Source organism: Manacus candei, unplaced genomic scaffold (genome assembly GCF_025592945.1).
Source record: "Manacus candei isolate 608988 ecotype Guabito, Panama unplaced genomic scaffold, ASM2559294v1 h1tg000023l, whole genome shotgun sequence".
Lineage (NCBI taxonomy): Eukaryota > Metazoa > Chordata > Aves > Passeriformes > Pipridae > Manacus > Manacus candei.
This window is the reverse complement of record NW_026138071.1, coordinates 20,725,862-20,747,644: the sequence shown is the minus strand read 5'-3', so window position 1 is coordinate 20,747,644 and position 21,783 is coordinate 20,725,862. Positions and strand designations below refer to the sequence as shown.

The 21,783-nt window shown below is 35.5% G+C and overlaps 1 protein-coding gene across 4 annotated transcripts in view; it reads right to left on the bottom strand.

Moving 5' to 3' along the window:
• Positions 1–1,347: 1,347 nt before the first annotated feature.
• The window catches only part of PGAP1 (post-GPI attachment to proteins inositol deacylase 1), a 37,269-nt gene continuing 16,833 nt past the window's right edge, over positions 1,348–21,783 (bottom strand). For 3 of the 4 annotated variants that reach the window (XM_051788030.1, XM_051788031.1, XM_051788032.1), the window contains 17 exons: positions 20,969–21,018; positions 19,444–19,495; positions 19,146–19,223; positions 18,825–18,900; positions 18,472–18,545; positions 18,339–18,390; positions 17,569–17,635; positions 16,792–16,900; positions 16,398–16,436; positions 15,238–15,331; positions 14,489–14,579; positions 14,070–14,267; positions 12,554–12,686; positions 11,504–11,554; positions 10,573–10,796; positions 10,118–10,222; positions 1,348–9,281 (listed from right to left, as the gene is read on the bottom strand). In XM_051788030.1, the coding sequence (XP_051643990.1) occupies positions 9,143–9,281; positions 10,118–10,222; positions 10,573–10,796; positions 11,504–11,554; positions 12,554–12,686; positions 14,070–14,267; positions 14,489–14,579; positions 15,238–15,331; positions 16,398–16,436; positions 16,792–16,900; positions 17,569–17,635; positions 18,339–18,390; positions 18,472–18,545; positions 18,825–18,900; positions 19,146–19,223; positions 19,444–19,495; positions 20,969–21,018 (1,632 nt within the window). In that variant the 3' untranslated portion in view covers positions 1,348–9,142. Of the gene's footprint in view, positions 9,282–10,117; positions 10,223–10,572; positions 10,797–11,503; positions 11,555–12,553; positions 12,687–14,069; positions 14,268–14,488; positions 14,580–15,237; positions 15,332–16,397; positions 16,437–16,791; positions 16,901–17,568; positions 17,636–18,338; positions 18,391–18,471; positions 18,546–18,824; positions 18,901–19,145; positions 19,224–19,443; positions 19,496–20,968; positions 21,019–21,783 lie in introns of those variants that run through there. The other variant, XR_007904605.1, reaches the window with a different exon arrangement.

Sequence of the window (21,783 nt, the reverse complement as noted above, 5' to 3'; positions counted from 1 at the left end):
ACCTACCATCACCCTTCCAGAAGACAAAGTTTTGGACAGCCAAACATCATTAGCAAAACAGCAAACAAAATGCTAGCAGTATTATTTTCATGTCTGCAGCAGCATATAAAAATTCAAGAGAATTTATCCAGCTTGTGTATTATTCTGCAGATATGGATAAAAAAAAAAAAAAATCATGCCCTCAAAAAGACAATCCATCAAACCTCCATCAATTACTTTTTATAACAGCCAACTTCCAGATAGTGGACTCATCAAGAACACAGCAGTAGCAACTGAATAACTTCTAAATAGGAAGGACCCAATGTAAGGGAACTTCCTTTATTGATTTTCTAGGTAGATACTTATTTCAGCCAGAAGTAGAAATATGCTCCTCTAGAGAAAATGACAGAAAGTGGAAAAGGCATGGTTTACAGTTTGGGATTAGATTTTATTTCCTTATTTAGCTTCAGGAAGAGGTTAGGGGAAAAAAAAGCCAGAACAGCCCCTTTTTTCCCCTCAATTAATTTATTCCTTTGATTTCTTTATAAAGAACAAATTGGGGAATACACAGTATATCCAGTTAGTAAAACATACCAAAGTCATCTGTAAATTTGAAACGAGTTTTATTACTGCAGGAATTCAGGCAGTCTGCGTGACTGATGAAGTATGCAGATATGCAAGAGATTCAGTTGGCATATATCTTCTGTGAGCTGTCTTTAAAAAAAACAAAAAAAATCCTTACACGCTTGTATTGTTGCTTCCTCAGCTAAAAAATCTGAGAAACTATTGGAGCTAAAAGTCTGTTCAGACTTATGGCTCATTTTACTGTGCAGGGTTTGGGGTTTTTTTAAATTTCAGTTCTTTCCTTCAGAGAAAGTCAAAAATAAGCAGAGCACATTCATATTAAAATACTATTAGTATACTTACACTGATTGAACAAAATTGCATCCTCCTTTGAGAACAGTAGCTAAGTTTAACAAATGCTTTCAAAGCCAGATGTCAGTGTGCTGCCTTTTAAATGCACCCCAACTTAAGCATAACGTTTTCTTGACATACATCTTCAGTAAATCAAATCTTTTCAGAGTGTCTATACTAATTCTGTGCCCTTATGGCACAGTAAGTAATATTCATGTATGTTTGAATTAAATTGCCCTGAAGCTGAAAATGCTCATAGCATTGCTGGTTCAGTTCCATGCAATTTACCTCAAAAAGGTAGAAATTTAAAATGCATTAGTTTAGGTGAGAAGAAGTTTTACATATATGATGCTCTATGTAAACTGTATTATTCACCAAACATTTTGAATTTTATTGCATTTCCCATTCATGACAGCAAGCCTAAGATATTCAAGTTAAGATACTGAGACAGGCTTCATCCAGTATGATCTTTATTGTATTCCACTTGACATGTGAAAAAAGCATCTGTTAAAGCACTGCTCCAACCACAAGGCTTTTGTTTGCTATTTTTATTTTCTGCTTAGAATTCCAAGTATTACAAGTTAGAAGGAAAAGCACCAGACTGCTCCACATGAGTACCTGAGCAAAGACTAAGGCAAACGTTCATCACAACACTCGTTAGCGTGTTTGTACAACAGAAGTACAGGTCACACAACACTCTACAGACTAGGACTGGTACCTGGCACTTTTTTGTGAATTGCAACTATTTGTACTAATGCAACCACGTTAGGACACCATACAAAAATGTTCATTTAGCAGGGGATGTGCTATACAATGTACTCTAAGTCATGCACACTTAGGTAAAAAAAAGACAAATAAAAAAATTTGAAGTATACATTGCATACTGGGAAAACATGAATATCCCAGAGTAGTTCCCAATCAAGTTGCCCTCAACTACAACAAAAGAGTAGCAGTATCTAAAAGCACAGTTTTTAAAGACTATGAGATTTCAGTTTTCTGCAATTTCAACATTAGTTGAAAATACCTCTTCTCCAAGGTTTTCTGAGCATCTCACAAGACAAGGGCTTTGCCAAAGTTTATGATGCATGGCACGACCTGTAACAACTTGGTTATAAACATTTTAATAAGCACAATAATTTACTATAGCATCATTCAAACATTTACAGATAAGACCCTGTCAACATCTCTAGAAACCTGTAATTATTAAGAGTTAGTTCCATGTACAACACAACACCAGGTTGACAGTAGCTATGTCAGAACTGAAAACAGTGGAAGACTTAAAATCATGTAAGACAGGTTGCTTCTGATAGATTTTTCCAAAAATGATGTATGTGTTCTTCCAAGTTTTAAGTCCTCTTAAACCCAAACAAACAACTCCCCTCTAATTACCCAAACCAGATATTTTTGCCAACATCCTTCTGTCTTTGTGCCTGGAAAAACAATTAAAAGGTAGACAGGGAATCAAGTTACAGAGTTTTTCTCGAGTTATCATCATATATAAAGGCCACGAAGGTAGTTCTCCCCTCTCAATAAATTTTAATACTAGAACATTCCTGTAGCTAGGAAATCACCAGTGAGCAGGATTACTGAAACATCATCACGAAAGAAAAACTTAGGTGACCAGAATGAGTTTTAAGAGTCCTAAACGAACACACAGAAGGAAGTAGCAGAGAAGACACAAAAATTGCATGTTATCTGGTGTGCCACAGCATCAGCAGCATTGTGGCACCCAGAGTCAAGGTAGTTGTCAATAAAGGAAGGTTAATAACTTTGATTTGTATTGCTTCAAACAACTAGTGTGATCTGCTGACATGCAGTCATTGTGTGTGCATATCTAAATACCCACAGTACAACAATAAGCTTTGAGATGGCATCATTTTCCAAGATCCCATGTTACATGGTACGAACACAGGAAGGTGAAGAAGTCACAATTTGTGGGTGTTTGTTCAAAACATACAAAGAATCCTCAAGAGACATATAAGGAAAGACAGCAGTGGCTTTTCCTTAGCTCTTCATATCAAAAAAATATATGTAAGAAATCTTCTACTGTATGAAAACAACATTTTAAGATCTTGACTATTTCTGGTTTTCTTTAATGAATTAGGAAGAACAATGTATAAATTTTTTCCCAAAAAAGGGGAATTTATATATGAATTTTCAAGGACTTAAATGTGAATATTTTTCCTAAAAAGTGAATTTATTATCGAAAACTTCTGGAGTCTTAACACAAACAATTAATCTCACCCCTTTCTAGTTTTCTTCTCACACCAGCATAGATTTTTGATATTCAACGGTTTAATACAGTATTTTGCTTAAACTACAATTAGAGGGGTTTTTCTAATTTTGAAGAAAATAAAGAACAAAATGTTTCCAAAAAATTTGACACACAGACTTCAAAGTTGAGACAAATATTTGAGACTACTTTTCCTTATTTTTCTTTTCTACATAACAAAAGATTTGAGAAATTAAGGTTAGCTAAAGCTTTCTAACTTTGGTTGGTGTGATTCCAAACCAAAAATATATTGTACTTGTCATAAATCTTCACTTCTCTAAGTGTAAAATGGGGTCAAAATAATTAAGTATTTTCCCCAAATCAAGTTTCAGTATGATCCACACAAACATTTTTGGTCAACTTCAAAAATTGAATATAAGGCTACAGAAGTCCACAGGCTACAGTTAAAAGTGTATTCATTTACTGGTTTAAGGCACAGTATTTTTTTCCTGTTTTTTTATCTCTAGAAAGCTACAAGTTTAAAGTCACAGTGAGGAATTTCACAATTCAGTTTTGGTCTGGCACTCTAATTATATGTGTCCTGTCTACTACCTGTAGACTTCTGTAAAATACTTCAGTTGTCAGGTGCTGCAGTCTCAAATACTGTTCACACTCAAAGTGATGTAGGTGGAAAATACTGAAGCCTGAATTGATGCCAAAATAGTGCACTCAGCCTTTTGTAAAACTAAACATCAACACACTTGCACATTTGATGCTTAATATATATACTCTGAAATTAAAGTTGAAGGGAAAAAAAGAGTCTTGGCTGGTATTTCAACAAACAGGCAAAATTTCACTAGAACAACAGCCTGCAGGACAGCTGCTGTGTCTTCACCAGGCCAGCCATGGTGCCCCATGTTCTGTGAACAGGGGAAGGACACTGCAAACCAAAGATAATTGCATATGGAAGGAGAAACTGGAATGATGTGCCACAAAAGAACAAGTTTCTGTGTGCCATTCCTGGTTTTCATAGCAAAATTAGCTCTGATACCACACAAATTCCTACAGAATCCAGACCACAACAACTGTAGAGAGGCCATGCTTACAAGGCTTGTTTATGATAGCATGAGTAGCAAAATCTGTCTACTTTTAAGAATGCAGAATGAAACCCTAAATCTTAAGCAAAATTGAAGTCAAAACATCCCTCCTCAGGTTTTTTATGCTTCAAGGCAACAAGCACATATTAGAGGCGGTTACGTGCTCAGACCTGAAAATGGAGGTCCTGGGCAGATTTGCTTAAGTAAGAGCTATGGAATTTTCTCCTTAAGTGCTTAACATTAATTTTTAAAAGCATTAATGTTTATTAATAAGACAAAACGTATAGTTTTTATTTAAGTTTGAGGATAGATGAGCTGATTAAAAGCATTGAACACCTTCTTCCATAAATAACAATATAAATCAGAAAGTTTAATCTTTGCAAAAGGTTTTCAAATAAATTTTTTAAGATTTTACGGATTCTAATATTCTAGCCTAAAGTTCTGGTTCTAAAAAAAAAGGCAGAAAAACTATTTTACTTTAACATAAAAAAGGAATTAGTTTTGAATTGTCGTTCATTGGCACACATTTCCTAGAGGGTATACAACAGCAGCAGGGAGCTTTGGTGACAAAAGTAGGTCTCCCCTAAAGGAACAGTGAGGAAAATTTTATATTTCACAGTACCAAGCTAAGTGCTTATAAAAGCTAGCTTGATTATCTCCCAGAAAAAAAGAGATGCAAAATGTCAAAGCTGTAAATTAAGTGAGAAACATTCACCATTAAATGAAAAATAAGCATTAAGAATTTAGTCTGTTTTACAACAACAATTTTCTAGTAGCTGAATGACTTAAAACAGCAATACAATTCTGTATACAGACACTATAACAGCTTCTAAAAACATTTTCATAACCCAGAGTATTGAAGGTCAGCAAATTTTTCTCAGTGCAAATAAAGTCTAAACATACTCGTCACTGTATTGAAATAAACTTGATTTGAATGAAAGTTTCTCAAATGTTAACATTTATTGACAGGCATATAATTGACTTTATTCTGTCCTGTCAAAGCTTAGAAGCAAATGTATCCGATTTCAGAAAAAAGTCAAGTAACAAGGTCATCACCTTGTAACTTGCAAACACATGGAAAATTAGCTGTCATATCAAACACCAAAATATGCAATGCTTTGGGGTTTTTTTAAGTGTCAATAAATTTGATTTTATTAATCGCTGACTTTAAAGATAGTCCAATTAGGCTAATGAAAAATTCCCTTAGACATGCAGGCAGTCTCTATGACTCCTGCAGTATATTACTACTGCACTGTTTAGGGTTTTGTTGTTATTCATCTGTTTCTTTTAAAACTTAGCAAATTTATATTCAGTAATGAATTGCTACGTGAATTAGCTCACTCAAAACTAAAATCAGGGCAGAACTCTAAATACTGGAAATAATATTAATTTAAATTCCATTTATTGCAAGTTTTTTGGAAATAAAACATGCCAAAAAAAACCCTCCCACCAAAACTCAAAAAAACCCAACCCCCTTTTAACAGGATGCTGAAATGTGACACACTGCAACCAACCTTTAAATCAAAACTAAAAATATCACCTTTGGACAACATTCATTCCTTCATTTCAAGGTACATTTGGTAATTCCAGTGAAGAGGTGAGTCCTGCCTTACCAGACTCATGGAGACCTCCTCTGAACTGTTTGCTACACCTGCAGGTACTGTGACTGAGCATGGTAAGACTATGAGGAACCACGTTTGCTGACATCAACCAGAAAAGATTATAAACTTCATGAGTAATTTCAGGGTATGAAGATATCACTAAAAGCTTCTCGTGAAATCTACCCCTGCCAAAGAAAGATTCTGCTGTACATATATGCTGTACCAAAGTACTTTAAGTTCTTGCCCTGTGTTCTCATTCTGCTTCTGATAGCTTATAAAAAATACTACAATAAAGCCACATAAATAGTTCTTATTTTGAATGCATCCCGAGGTATAAACCTTTACAAGGTAATTTGTGTCTTGATCTTCTCCCACACAGTCTACATAGTCTAAAATTTGAAGAATAAACTGGAATTTTAATTTAGTTAATGGTAATAAGAGGTATTATAATGTATTTGCCAAAAGCTGTTTATAAATGCACCCTATTCATAATAAAGGATATTTCAGTAATACTTACACCTCCTCATATATGCAATTAAAAGTATTTATATTGGATTAGTCTACATTTCTGCAAAAATGGTAACTGTGATCAGTGGCAGAACTACAGATTTGCCTAACAGAAGCTCCTTGTCCAAAAGTAACAAACAATCATTGTATTTTACCTGAAAAATAATTTTAGACTGCTATAAAATCTAGTCCCTCCCAGAATGGCAAGCAGGATAATTCATCCTCTTAGAACGGGATAGGTTTTTCTCTGGACTTGTTCTAATCCTATTACCATCCACTGATTATATAGAAGATCTAATTGGGATTAGACTCCTAATCTGCCAAACAGCTGAAGGTGTCCAGTTCATGATCACTGCAAAATCCAGATGTACATCTCTGACAACAATTTTAATCTATCAAATGGCACACAATGCATATGAATCCAAAGTAGGAGTAAGATTTCCCCTCCTTTCCCCATCAAAAGTAAACTATCTCTAAGAAAAGGTAGCATTGAGGGAGATGTGATAAACCCTTGCCCTCTGGGATCTCAGACTCAGTATTATATCTATTCCTACCTGCAACCTGAAAGTCAAGCAGGAATATATACAAGATTCTGGAACTTTTCTTTATGAAGAGTACTAATAACTATCAATAGAATTCCAGCTTAAAAAAAAAAAAGTTAAATTCAAACAATTGGTGTTATTCTATGCTGCCTTAATTCAGTAGGTTTCACATTGTGGTGTATTTTGGAAGCTACTACATGCAGAGACTTTGCTTTCCCCATTCTGAATATTACTTTTCACCAACAATTCCAGCAAATGGATTAATGCATAAAGAGACCATTAAGATGGCAATATAAAATCAGAAGTAAAATACAGTAGTAAGTGAAAAGGACCATGAAGGTCAAGGAAAATCATCTTCCACAGAAATCAGGTCCTGCACATTTCACAGACAGCCCTAATGCAGTTCTGCCACCATCTTTCATTCACAGCCATTTGCAAGTAGAAAAGCTACTCTGTTCTTCTATGACTGAACAGCAATTTTTAGTTAAACCAAGAGTTGGATTTAACTACAAGTATATTTAGTCACACAAATTCTTATATACATATACTGTAGCATACATTTGATTAGAAAATATCAAGATATTATCAATTCAAATAACTTTTCTGATTTACAACACTATGTATAATCTAACCTTTTTTTAAAAAGGTCAAGACTAGAATACCAGCACACAGATTACTGATAACAGTGACAGTGGTTTGGCTGACTACAATAGCCTTACTCAGTTACAGCAGTTTTAATGACTTACTAATAACTTGAACTGCTGATTTGGATATAAGCAAACAAAACACATCCTTACTTCAATTTGTCCTTCATTCTGGAAAGTCCCTGGGTGAGTTGAGTCATTCCAGCCAGCTCAGATGAATGGACCCTAAAAACACGTTAGAACTAACTGAGGCACTTTAGGCAAGATTAATGAGATACAATTAAATTAAAGGGTCAGGCTGGCTGTACTACTATATCAAGAATATACTTGATTGACTGTGAGCAGTAGACTTCCTCTCTTTATTCCTATAAGATGATTGAGCTGGTCTGGTATTTCCATATGAAGGTAACAGGTATCTCAGCCATAGCAGAGACAGCTAACACAGAAGCAAGGAGTAGGCTCATCTCTACACAGAATCAATACATCACTTAAACCTAACAGCTACTGAGATCTCTTCTGTTGGCAAAACACATGCCCAGGGGACAGAATTCCTTACACATAGCTATTTTAGGCTTTATTATAAATGGCAGTCACTGTAGCATCTAGGCACTAAGATAATAGTTTATACAGAGCTAATAATTATGGTCAGTATTTCCCACTATTACTAAGAGTTTGTCCACATGCAGAAGTCAGCACTGTATGGCAGGGCAGGAGTTTACAATATTGTAACTATTCCATATTCATTTCATGTATGGGCATTTATTAGGAGATGGCTGACTCTCTGTTTACAATAGCAAAAAAGCCTACCTTGTCTACTTGGAAACAGTGCAGTACAGCAACTGCACCCTTAACTCACACCACACCTCAAGGTTTGCTAGCTTCTACATATGGACAAAGTCCAAGGATTAATTTCAAAGTGCCAGAGAAAACTGAATGTTTTAAAACAACATCACAGCAAATTGTTTATGAATCTGCTGGTATCCTTCCTGAATAGAAAGCTACATAGAATACTGTTGTTTTCTCACTCTCACAAAAAGTAAAAAGTGTAAGACTTTTAATAATCTCACAAATGTTCAAATCACACTGATTGAACAAATGATTTGATAGAAATAACAGTTCTATATAAGCAGTACATTCTAGTTTGTCTAGACATAACTGTGGCAGCTTTTAAATGTACATAAAATAATTAAAAGTATACTTGGCTGTGTAGTTTTTGTGATAGTCACAGTGTGCTTGAAATGTATTGAGTTTTAACCAGCATACTTTAGACCTGCAAGAGATGCAAGTTCAGAGCATACACACTGTATGGCACAGTGAGTAAAAAAAAGTCTGTTTCGACAAAGCAATACAGTGAAATATCAAAGTGTCTACAAGGCAGAATATTGAGATGTTGCACTGATATGATTTATGTGCTTACACACAGTTAAATCACTTGATTTTAAGAGTCAGGAATAAAGACTGTGAAAAGCTTTCTATGCAACATGAACAGAACCAGAATTTTTCATAAAGGATTCACAGTTCTGTTCTCTTTCCCACATAACATAAACAATTGATGGTATTAATTTAGGCATTTCTTTGCTGAAATTTGCCCCGTCTCCAGTGTCAAGTTTCTTGAGTGCACTGTCCTTCCTATGTAGAAGGAACATTACACGACACAGCACAGCACATGGAGGAGAAGAGAAAAGGTTACAAAGTGTGGCACTCGGTATAAATGCAGTCGTCCGAAGGCCAGCATCGCAACAGACAAAGGGAGGGGAACTTTGGCTGCAATCTTCAAGAGTTTACTGTAAGAGTACAGAGACAAAAATTACCACTTTTGTAGCCCATCCATACAGAAGGTACACAAATACCATATTTCACTTTCCTTTGCAAAACAATTTCTATTTCAAGGCTTTTTTAATTTTTAAAACTGAACAACTAGGTCTAATGGGCAATAACAACTGATGCATAAGCAAGAGCAATTACTCAAAAGGGGTAGTAAAATGTCATTAAAATATTCCTATATTAATTTAGAAATAAGTTCTCTAACAAAGGAAGATTTAATGGTTTAGATCACTTGAGGTAACAGGTACTGATCAAGAGGTTAAATGACATTTGTTATTATTCACTGTCATTCCTGAGGCATTCACTAATTTCATATCTGGACAAGAAATGCTCTATCTCTCAGCAAAACCAAGTGCTCAAAACTTCTCAATCCAGTAGAAAACACATTACATTTCCACAAGTGTTCCCATATGGGGAGTTATAATGCTTTAGAATTCACTTTTCTTTGTAACTTTGACAATAATTGCTACATGTGTTAGTATTCTGTAACATTTGAAAGGATTCAATGAATCATGAATTAAAAAGTCACAGTAAGAAGTAGTTATGCAATCAACTGCTTAGACAGCACATGACTAATTTATTTCTATGTGGCAAATACAAAGGATTTTCTCCACTTAGCTGAACTAGAGGTAATTTGCATATATTTTACCTGGTCTTTCGGATTTACCACGTGAGTTCCTGAATCTCTACATGGGCTGAACAATTACAGGTCTGTTCAGCATAAGTTAAGTTTTACCACACAAATGGTAAGTAACAAAGAAGCAGGAAAACAAAACCAAAGATTAGGCTATAGTACCTTGATTTCACTTCAGAAGTACTTGAATTCATTAGAATTTCTAAAATGCATACGATGATAATAGCTGTAGATCTACATGGATCAGGCTCAAGTCTAACACTGTACCTGCAAAGAAATGGTTTAAAAAGCTTGTTACTTCCAAATTAGGCTACCAAATAATATCTACATTGGGAACAAGCTTGTGCTGATAACAAATATACATGAAATCTATATAGCATCAGAGTCTGATTTTAAATCATTTCTGAATCACTACTTTCTTTAACATATCACTGATTCCCTTAACACCTATTTCCACCACAGCACAAACCAGATTGCAGAGAGAAGACAATAACAATTAACAGAAATATTTGAAACTATAAGGTAGCTAATAATGTAAAGAGAAACATTTCCAATTTTTATACTCCTCAAAGGTTCATACTCTTTTCTTCCACCATAGTGACAATTTAAGAATTTACCTAAGATTTTTTAGCCAATAAATTAAAGATGGCAAGTTGAGCAGCACAATCCAAGTGAATAAATTGAGGATTGTAACATGCATCTTCAGACTGTTAACAGCTTCAGCAATTGTTGTACTGTTGGCAAGAGGTTGGCTTGCTTCTGGAACACTGTCCATCGAACTCTGGGGTTTGACTGTGTTTATACTGGAGTTCTGTGAAGGTTCTTTTGAGTGGTCTGAATCCTGAAAATAAAAGACAGAAAGTCACAAAAATGTGCACAGGCTTGTAAGAACCCATGCTGGGGAAAGAGGATAGAAAAAAAATCCTAACAGTATCACACCAGCTCTGATTAGGAAGAAAATTTGCAATTTAAGCCTCAAAAAGCCATCAAAAGTGAAATTCGATAGTTCAATTTTAAAGCATCTAAATTTAACCAGAAATTTCTCATACACTATGAGTTTAGATGTTGTGGAAGAAAAGAATGGAGCATGGAGATGCCCTGACACCAATGCAGTGATAAGAAATGGAGTTCCTGGAAGGGGGAAGAACAGAATAAAAGGAGTAATAAAGCACGTGGGTGAAAAATCACAGATGATCATTCACAGAAAAGATACAGGAGGTAGTGTAACTGGGAGTAAAATATTAGCTGTGGGAATAAATAGCAAAGATGAACTAATGAGTTGGCAGATACTAACTTCCAATGACAGAACCCCCCCCAAATGAAACAAAACAAAATTATATGAAAATGAAAGGAGAGGACTGAAAAAGAAACACACAAAAAAATCCACTCGAAGAAACCCAAGGAAAACTTTCAACAACTTTTTCTGGCTTTTTTAACTGTGTTTCATCCAGTCATCACAGCACAACCTATTACTACCAATTCATAATGCATAAGTTTGCCAAACAATTTTTGGTGTCAGTTTGGAACAGAAGAAGAATACAGACTTACCCTGTTGAGCTTGTTTTGTTCTGCTCTTACACTCACATGCAGTTTTATAACCTGCAAGATAAAGGGTTCAGTTTTTAGTAATGTTTCTTCACAAAAAAGCTGTAGTATAGAAAAAAAAACAAGGACATTATTTTTACTTCTTTTTTTATAGCTAGATGATTTTAGGGCCCCAAGAGAGCTGCAGTGCAAGAATTCCCTGTCTTTATCAGCAGCATCCAAAGTGCTCTATTAAGGAGGAATTTCCAAGCACAGAGAGAAAATAGGCTGCTCTGCTTTCTCCCTTTCTACTGTGCTTGACAGAGTGGGAAACCTGCATATTCCTCACCTCCTGCTAATTTATTTCTACTTTACTTTCTGCAGAAACCTAAACAGGTCATATAGGAGAAGTTCCATGTCAGAAATGTACTGCAGAAGGGGGAGTTATGTCAGCATGGGAACAGTCTTCACAGAACCTTATGTCACATGGAGTTCAATTTGAGTTAGTGCTGTTCCTCAGGCTGTGCTCTCAGCTGCCACTTGCCTGCTCCAGACCACCAAAGCTGCTCTGCTTTGTGCCCCTACTCCCAGATCCATGCTCCCCAGCTTCCCTAGGAGCCAAGTACAGCAGCTGATTTAACAGCTACATAACTATAGGGTGAATCAGAGGAGTTAGAGGCTCTGATGCAAGGAAGACCATGGAAACTGAATGGCAGGGACTAAATATGGCTCTTTGTGGCACTACCCAAGGGAGCAGATTAGACATACAAGACTATCCCTAATTCTTCAATATATCCACCCTCCTTCCTTTTACTCCATAAAGATTTATGAAAAGTATAAAATATTCTACAGATCATTTCAAGTCCTCCCTTTGTTAAAGTTTTTCTTCAAAGGAGTTATTAGTTTTTGTTTACACTCCACTAAATTAAAAAAATACCGATTTCAAGTATGAGAATAAGAACATTAATATATGAAAAATGGTAATTTGGATTTTTGATTTTAACATGGGGTTCATTCAAAGCATACAAACTTTTCAATTCAGTTACAAATTGAGAATGTTTAGCCTTTCCGTACCTTAAACAAGTATTGAAGATAAATAAGGAATACAGCAAATGCACCACAAGTTGTCCAGCTAACCAAAGCAAGAGATAACACCCCACAGAGTCTTCGAGGTGTAATCAACTTATCTTTTTGCAGTACAGTAGGTCTAAAAAAAAAAAAAGAAATAAAATTACTGTTATATTTTTGTAACAACATCAGACCTAAAAAGATGAAAGAATAATTCTGTTTTTTGAATGACTGAAAAGAAAAAAATGTTCCTGAATATTGCTTTAACACTGGAAAAATAAAGTTAGACAAATTTAAACATATCTAACAACCGCTATATAAACTACTTTGCAAGAAAAGTCTTCTTATCAAATGAACACTAAGCAAAACTCAAGTGAATGCTATCTACTTCAGAGAGATTTATAGAAAATAATTTTTGAGGTTTTTAGCAAGGAATTCAGGAGTAGATCAAAACCCATGTTAGGTACTAGAACTGTGTAAGGCACTAGAATTTAAAAATGAACCAGCTGACTTACAAGTAGTCACACAAAATCTTATTTTCCTGCCTCTGCCCAAGGCATTCTCAGGGTCAAGAAATCAAAAGCTTTAATGAAAAGAGTAGGAACTGAGGTAAAATCCTTAAAAATTTAATAGGAATAACTTCAAACTCAGAAATTCATTAATATGTCACTTAGAACTAATACTGAAACATCCACTGTAATTTATAAACAAAATGGCAGAGAAAAAATAGCCAAACCTACATCTATTATTTGGTCAAGTAAGACCAGAAGTGCTAGTGATTAAAAGAAGAAAGAGATCATTTAGTGGGTATTTACTTAAAGAGCATCCCAACCAGCCTTCTGGAGACAATTTGGCTCAAATGGAAATGAGGACTGTTATCTGTGTCAGAACACGCAAGCCACGAAAACTATAACCTCAGAGAAGCATGTCATCCAATTTACTAACTTACTCTTTCAAAATCTCTTTATTTTCCTTTCATTTTTAAAACCACTTTCATATTTGAATACTCTTCTGTACAACCAAAAGCATTCTGGTGTTCTTAGACATACTTATATAATTAAACAGTCTTGCAGAGTAAAATGAATGTTCAAGAAGTTTTTGTTTTAGAAACCTCCTTGTATTATTTAATGCAGTTGATCCAATATCACTAATGAGGAATGGATTCTAAGACTATAGTCCCTTTGCTAAATATATACCTTTTTTCCTTGAGTTGCTGAAAAGGGAATAGTTCATTTGCTTTCTCTTCTCCTATAAGTTATCCTCAAAACCAAACTGAAAACCTTTATAACGGCTGGTGAAGATAACAAGAAATCCATTTATGTTCTCTTTTGGAGATGGGGAATAAGGAATAGGAGGCAATCATCATATTCCTTTAGTTCTTAACACTTACAAACCCAGATGTCTAAAGTCACATATTAACTACATTGCAGAGTTCAATCTGCCCAGACATTCACACAGAAGGAAACAGAGGTGGTTAAAGTCATCTAAAAGAACATAATTATATGACATCATGCTGTTTTACCTGATCAGAGTTAACCATAATGAAGAGAAGAGTCTCAGAGACGTAGAGAAAAATACTGCACTCCAGTAGGCAATGCCTGTCCCAAAAAGAAATAGAATCAGGGACACAAGGGGGAACCATGCATCCTGACTACTCAGTACAGCAGCATCCACCTCTGGTAGTGACAGTGATTCCCATATCTCTCTAAACCAGTTAAACCTGCCAAAAACATGAAAGCAGTATTATTTATCACTTCCAATTGTGTTACAGTAAGATACCTATCAACTATTCCTCCTACTACAGCCTTTCAAACAAAATCCCAGTCAGGTGTTCACAACAACTAGAGATAAAATAATATTCCTCCCCAGCAATAGTTTTACTGAAACTTCTGGTTTTGAAAATGTTTTAAATAAATAAATAAATAAATGATGCAGACTCACCCCTGCAGAAACACAACAATGCTTATAAGAGGTTCTACTTTGTAGGGCTTAGCTGTCCTAACTAGTTCAAGGGAAAAGTCTGAACACTGGCCTAGAATCAAGAACAGAGAGTATCTGTGGTTACTACTTTGTCATGAACTTTAACAAACATCATTCACAACAAAAATAAATTCAGACAACGGTTTGAAAGTTTACTTGAAAAGATAACCATGTCTTGTAACAGTACTGCAAGTCTGCATACTTCATCACCAAGGCCCTTATTCACTGGATCACTCACATTAGGTAATAAGTCACAAGAGTTTCTAGAGACATTATGGAATTTGTTACAAACACCACCTGAATTTAATAAAAATGCATTTTGTCTGAAGACATGGCTCGATGTTATTCTGCAAATCTCATCTTTGTGCAAGAAATAAAGTGGGTTTTGCATACTAACAATATATTTTAAACCTTTTAATGTATTTTTAAGTAGACTTCTATTAATGCAAAAATACTGTGCAACACAAATAATTCATGAAGAAGGGATTGCAGAATAAAATGATAAGGAAATATTCTGCTACAACACAACCTTGGAGACCTACCAGCAAACAAAACCCAAAACCGAAGAGCATAGATCCAAGTATCTGCATAAGTTGAATGACACTTAGCTTAAAAAATTCACAACTAGCTGGTCTTACATTGGTAAATTGATTAAGTAATTGCTCTAAAATCACTTGTGACAGAAAAAAAAAAAAATTCTAGAAAGCTACCTGTTGATCTCAATGTGCTCAATTGTCCTCCATAAGTAAGAAGAATATTAGAGACAATATAGACAGGAAAAGCACCAGCATGGAACCTTACTATCTGAAAGACAAGGATATAAGGATAACTATCTACAAAAATATATTAAAAAATACACACATAAATATTATCATGAAGGCAAGATGATAATGCAATTAGAAAATATTTCTTACAAGATTCAAACAGTTTCTCCATTTTATGCATAAGTATTTTATAAACTCCATTAGCAATTAATATTACATGTGGAAAATACTAAAATCTCTTATAAACGGCTTAATCAAACATGTTTTGATAAATGACCAAATCATAAACAATTTTTTCCCAGTCAAGACAAATATTAAAAAAATATAGTATCATACATTTCAGTAAAATAAGTTTCAAAAAATTAAAAGGTCACATTCCAAGCAAAATCTGCATATAGTTAGATATGTTTTTAGGCAAAGAATTTTTAGAAGCAATTACATGTCTGTATTAATTGGCTTCCAGTCTCCTGAGTCATGATTAATATACAAATAGCACATAAATTCTTCTAAAATAACAACAACATTAGAAGTCGTTCATATAAATGCATACATTCAAAGAGAGAACCTTGGCAGTAATATTCCAGCACTACACTTAGGTGCTTGCAAATTAATTACTTTTTAGACCCAGGAAACTGCAGATGGCTAGTCTATTTTTACTGATACCCATGTTGAAATGTATTCTTCATTGATAACCGAAGAAAATTTGTTGAAAAGGAGCATATGGATCTACTTAGACTTTTCCCCCTGACTTTTAATTGATGCCAAATGTATTTTAAAGTTTTAACACTACTGACTCATCAGACAAGAAAGTTAAAGTGACCTATAGTGTCATCCCTTTAGAGATATTGAGCTAACCACAAAGCGAAATGCTCCACATTTACAGCAGCTCTTTAGAGCTAGAGTGCTTTTCTCATCCTCTGAAAACTGAGGCCTGACATTTTTCCAGATGGGGTGCCCTGCCAAGTGACAAGGTTGCGAAATGATCGTTGAGTAGTTAGTGCTCCTCTTGGCATCACGAAGGAATCTGAAGCACCACAGTAGAGAAGGGAAGAAGTAAACATTTCTATGGATGTTACTGACATAAAAAACAATTTAGGCTTTCTTACTTGCCCAAGAACCTGTGGAAGTGACGTCTTCAGAATTACCTTGATAAAAAACAAATATTTTATACAATGGTAAGCATAAGTACAAAATACTTCAATTTTTAAGAAGCTAACTCAAGTATTAGAATACAGCAATCCTACAACTAAAATGTACACCACCTTACTACTGACTTTTTAAAAACAAATGCTTTAAAGTTTTGCTTAGAGTCCAACTTTCAATACTACTCTGCAGTTGCAAAATACTTGTAACAATACATTTACAAAAAGGTCAGACAGCCCATCTTTAGATTTGCTTGTTATTTATTTTGATTAATTAGCTACATGTTTTAAAAAACTACATTAGGCATAAATTATACAGCAATGCAAACTAGCTATAAAATAACACTGTATTACTCACTTCATACTGACAGTCTGAGGAAGAGAAGATATTTAACTCTGGAGCCCTGCTGTCATTTTGAGGCTGAGCAATATGCAGCTTTGCAGAAATCTCAGTAAGAGACGGGATTCTGAAACAGCAATTTAAATGGGAATTGTTGCCCTTATAACCAAAAAAAAGCCAAACATGCCTTAGTTTTCAACAAGTGCAAAGCAGATCTAGTACATCAAGTGTCACCACAAGCTATGAGCGAAATGGTATAAGGAACTTGTTAATCTTATTACAAAGAACTCCACAACATTCTCAATCCTCAGTGCACTCTCCTCTGAACTATCAAGGGCATAGCACTAAGGAAAGCACACCAGTTCAGGGAACACACTGCCTCATAGAACAGGTGAATATGCTGAGGGACAAGAATGGGAAGGACAGATTCTCAAGAATACAATTCAGTTTCCTATAAGTGTTATGCTGTTAGAAAATGGGGGTGGTGGTAAATTGGGAGGTATCCTTAAGGTTTCTAAAATAAACAAGGAAGACAGTTTTCCAGCCATCTAATACACAGTCAGGTGGTTCAACTTTTTTGAGAAAATCAGTGAGAACCCTTACACAAACAGTTACTAGGTATTCTTATTCTGAGAAAAAGTCAAAACAACTTTGTCAACAAGGTCAGAAAGGTAAAGACGCAGAAGCCATACAGTTAAGACTGGAGAAACTGTCTCATATCAGAAAATTACAACAGGATGTAAATATTCTCAAAAAAAACCCCAAGAAGTAAGTTATAATTGTTAAATTTCTTACTTTGCTACAACTATTGAATCTTCATGTGACCAGGGTATATGAAGTCTGTAAACACTAGGTTTTCTTTCTGAAATAAAAGAGAATTAAAAAATATAAAATTAATTACAAACAAGATGTGGCAACTGTCTCTAAAAACTACAATGCCAGTAAAACAAAGGTGGCATACCAAATCACTGGGCTTGCAGTTACATTGCAATTGATATTGCAATGCAGATCAGTGCAGTTAGCAGGAAGCAAAAATGACATTTTTTAACTCAGGCTGTTACAGGACAAGACAGTGAGAGACATTGATGTTCAAAGGACTGACAGTTATGAGAAAACTTCTGCATTTCAATATGAAACTGAAACCCTAATCTAGTGAAATCCATCACTTTTATTTTAAACGGAGTCCTTTAGCAACCCATCCTGTTTAAGTTTATGTAGCTCAGCATTCAAATTCGAGTTCCATAATTAGCAAATAAAAATTGTCGCCAAATGCACTTTTCTTGAGGAACACTTTCAACATAATGCAGAATCCTGCTGAAAGTTCAACTTCCCTTTGCTGAGAAGTAAGAAAAACAAACAGCAGAGGACTAATTTTTCAATTTTTTGAACTATCCTTCTTAATAAAAAGTGGGAAGTGAGAGATATTAGCAGAGACATTTGAGCAGATTATAACACTACTGCCTAAACCTCACTGCATGAGACGACTTCAGTTACTACCAGCTTCAGTCTTGAAACTTTCCAGGAATTTGTTTTATAAATTTATACTTTAGAAGACGTATATTTACCTTTGACTGACTGGCAGTGGCTCTCTATATAAATTTTGAAAGCTTGATATATCTAGACAATAAAAAAAAATAAGTTAGTCACATTCTCCTGAGAGTGGTTACATTAGCTCTAAAAATTAAGGAGCATTCTTACTTGGTTGAAGTGCTGGAGCTGTACATTGTAAAGTAAGCCAGTTGAATTTAATAGAATTTTGCTTGAAGAAAGCCCTGTAAAGGATGTAATATTTTCACTTATTAGATAAAATTATCTGAGAACTCATTACATCTTCAGATTTTTTTTTCCAGGAGACCTATGTGCTTTTACATCTGTTAGTCAAAACCCCCATATTTCTTATTTCTTTGTCTGTTACTAACAAAAGCAATATTAACTTTAGTGAAAAACAAACCCCCAAAAACCTCCAACATGAAATTTTTAGGTAAATTTATTATCCAAAGGTTAGTAATATTAGTTTTCCATTTCTTTCAAAAGTAATATCCTATACTTACCAAATGAAAAAAGATGTGTCACAGGAAGCTGTACTGTTCTGGAATCCTCTTTGAAGAATTCACAGCCCAAAGTATACTGCAATTCAGGATATTGAAAACAGATCTAAACCAAGCACAAGACTGTAACATCTTTGCACTTGCCAATTACATTTCACAAGTGATCTCTGTTCTATCTTTGCTTACCCCCAACATTGTGTATTACTAATTCAACTTCAAGATGTCCCTGTCACAACTATCTGAAGATACACTCACAGATGAACATTAAACTCACTTTAGCTGAACACACTAAGTAAGCAATTTCTGCATGCCATATTTTTTTACCTTATTGCCAACTGCAGCTGGTACCTGAATGACAATATGGGACAAGGAAGGATAGTCCTGAAGTTTCAGCATTACAACCTCAAAAAGGAAAGGGAAAAAGAAACAGAAGGAAAGAAAAAAAGCCATTACTGAACATACCCCTTTAGCTTTGCCCCTTGCCAGTTTTCTACCTGTTGTACCCCTTCCTCTGGAATACAACTGCATGTTCCAATGCTGTAAACAGAACAGATCTTCCCCTATGACTTGCAACTACCCCCCAAAGCAGCTCTCCCTCCTACAAATTATGTACAATGCTTACCTTGGTGGTTGGAAGTAACTCAGCTCTCCAGGACAGATCAGTAGCTTCCAGGCTGTAAAAATCCATGCACATTAAAGGATGAGCATATTCATTATGCAGGCCCTACATTGTGGGAAGGGATTAACATACAAGCTTCTCTCTCTCTCTCTCTCTCTCTCTCTCTCTCTCTCTCTCTCCCCCCCTCTCTCTCTGGATTCACATTTCAAATTGAGAACAAGTTTGGGTGTACTGCAGTTAGCTATCATAGTAATTTATCAAACTATATAATTTCAGAAAGTGCAAATCTTGTTTAGTAAAAACAAGTTCAACAAAGCTCCAACTCTGTCATACACAAAAACACGTAGCTGTTATCAGCCATGCAACTTCAGACACAAAATGAAAACTCTTCATGAGCTAAAACAGCACTGGCATTAAATTAACATGCAGTTTTATTATCACCTTTGAAACATCAGAAGTACCAATTCTTCCTATGGGAACATCTAAAATATACCACATAAATCAAAAATTCTGTTAGCTGCTGAAGAGCTTGCAGCAGTTCTAACATGGTGTGTAAGTACATTGAGTTCCCCTCCAGCTCTTTTGTAGGCCCCCTTTAGGTACTGGAAGGCTGCTATAAGGTCTCCCTGAAGTCTTCTTTTCTCCAGGCTGAACATACCAACTCTCTCAGCCTGTCTTCATAGGAGAGGTGGTCCAGCCCAGCCCTCTAAACAGTTTAGTGGCCCTCCTTTGGACTCATTCCAACAGGTCACCATTTTTCATGTGTTTGGGGACCCAGAGCTGGATACAGCACTCCAGGTGGGGTCACACAAGAGCAGAGTAGAGGGAAAGAATCACCTCCCTGCTTTTGATGCAGCCCAGGACATAGGTGGCCTTCTGGGCTGCAAACACACATTGCAGAGTCATCTTGAACCTCCTGTCCATGAACACCCCCAAGTCTTTCCCGCAAGGTTTGTCTCGATCCATTCACCATCCAGCCTGTACTTTTGTTGGGATTTCCCTGACCCAGGTGCAGGACCTTGCACTTGGCCTTTTGAACTGCATGATGTTTGCATGGGTCCACCCCTCAAGCCTGTCCAAGTCCCTCTGGATGGCATCCCATCCCTCCAGCATGTTGACCATGCCACACAGCTTGGTGGTGCTGGCAGATTTACTGAGGGTGCACTTGACCCCACTGTCCATGTTGCCCAATAAGGATGTTAAAAGGTGCTGGTTCCAGAACCATCCAGATGCTACAAGCCCCACAATTTTGGAATCCAGCACAGCATGTAGCGTCCACAAGAGAGCAACAAGAACGACTTCTCACTGCTATGAAGGTCAAAAATACAACTTAATGAAGAAAAAGATCACCTATTTTGAGAAAACCTGTCTTTCCTGTTCTCTTGGTGAAAAGAAAGCATGAATTCTTTATGATTACAATTTTACTTCCCAATCTCTTCCTTCCTACAAAGGATATTTATATGCTTTAAATTCAAACACAATCTCACAAGATCTATTTGAATAAAGAACAGGAACTGTTTATACTCACCACATCGATGAATTACTGTTCATGCAGCCATAAATCCAACTACTTGTGTCCTGTAAAGTCAATACCATAAAATAGTACATTACCTATATATGTGACTGCATTTATAAATATATTGAAAATACCAATTCTTTACTCCAAACAATGCAGGAATTAAAGCTGCTGATAATCTCCAAAATTTCTACATGCTAAATATTTCAGTATACCAGATATCAGCAACTGTCTCTGGCAGCAGAACCTTGGTGCAATTAACTTACTAAAAAGAGAACAAACTTTCACCTTTGTCTCACTCCTTTTCTATTTAGTGTGTCTGCAGCAGCTATCACTAGTGACCAAACTCTCATAAGGATGTTAAATGCTGAAGCATAACAGTGAAGAGGATTATAAAAACAGTCTCTCTCAGATTTCCTCAGTTATTTAGAATGAAAAATATTCACCTATCTTTTTTCCATTTCACAATGAAGTCAGACTTCTGTGTTAACACCAAGTGATATCCTCCATTAAAAGTCTGATATCATGATCTTGCAATTACAATTACAAGGATGGAAAGGTGAAGCATAAGACTGAGTGGTGGGGTTTCTAGGAACCATTTTGAATAACTTCAATTGGCCACCATTTCTAGTTATGAATAAATACAAGGTTAAGCAAACAAGCTTTCAGAATTTCTCTTCAAAAAATACCCATCTTACATATCATGGTTTATCTCTTCTAACTTTAAGAAACCTCTCAAGGTTTTTTTAAGTAGTAGAGGAATACTTCAGATATTTAATGTTCTACTGCTCCCTCCCTTGAGAATTTAACTGTTCTGAAGCAATAGC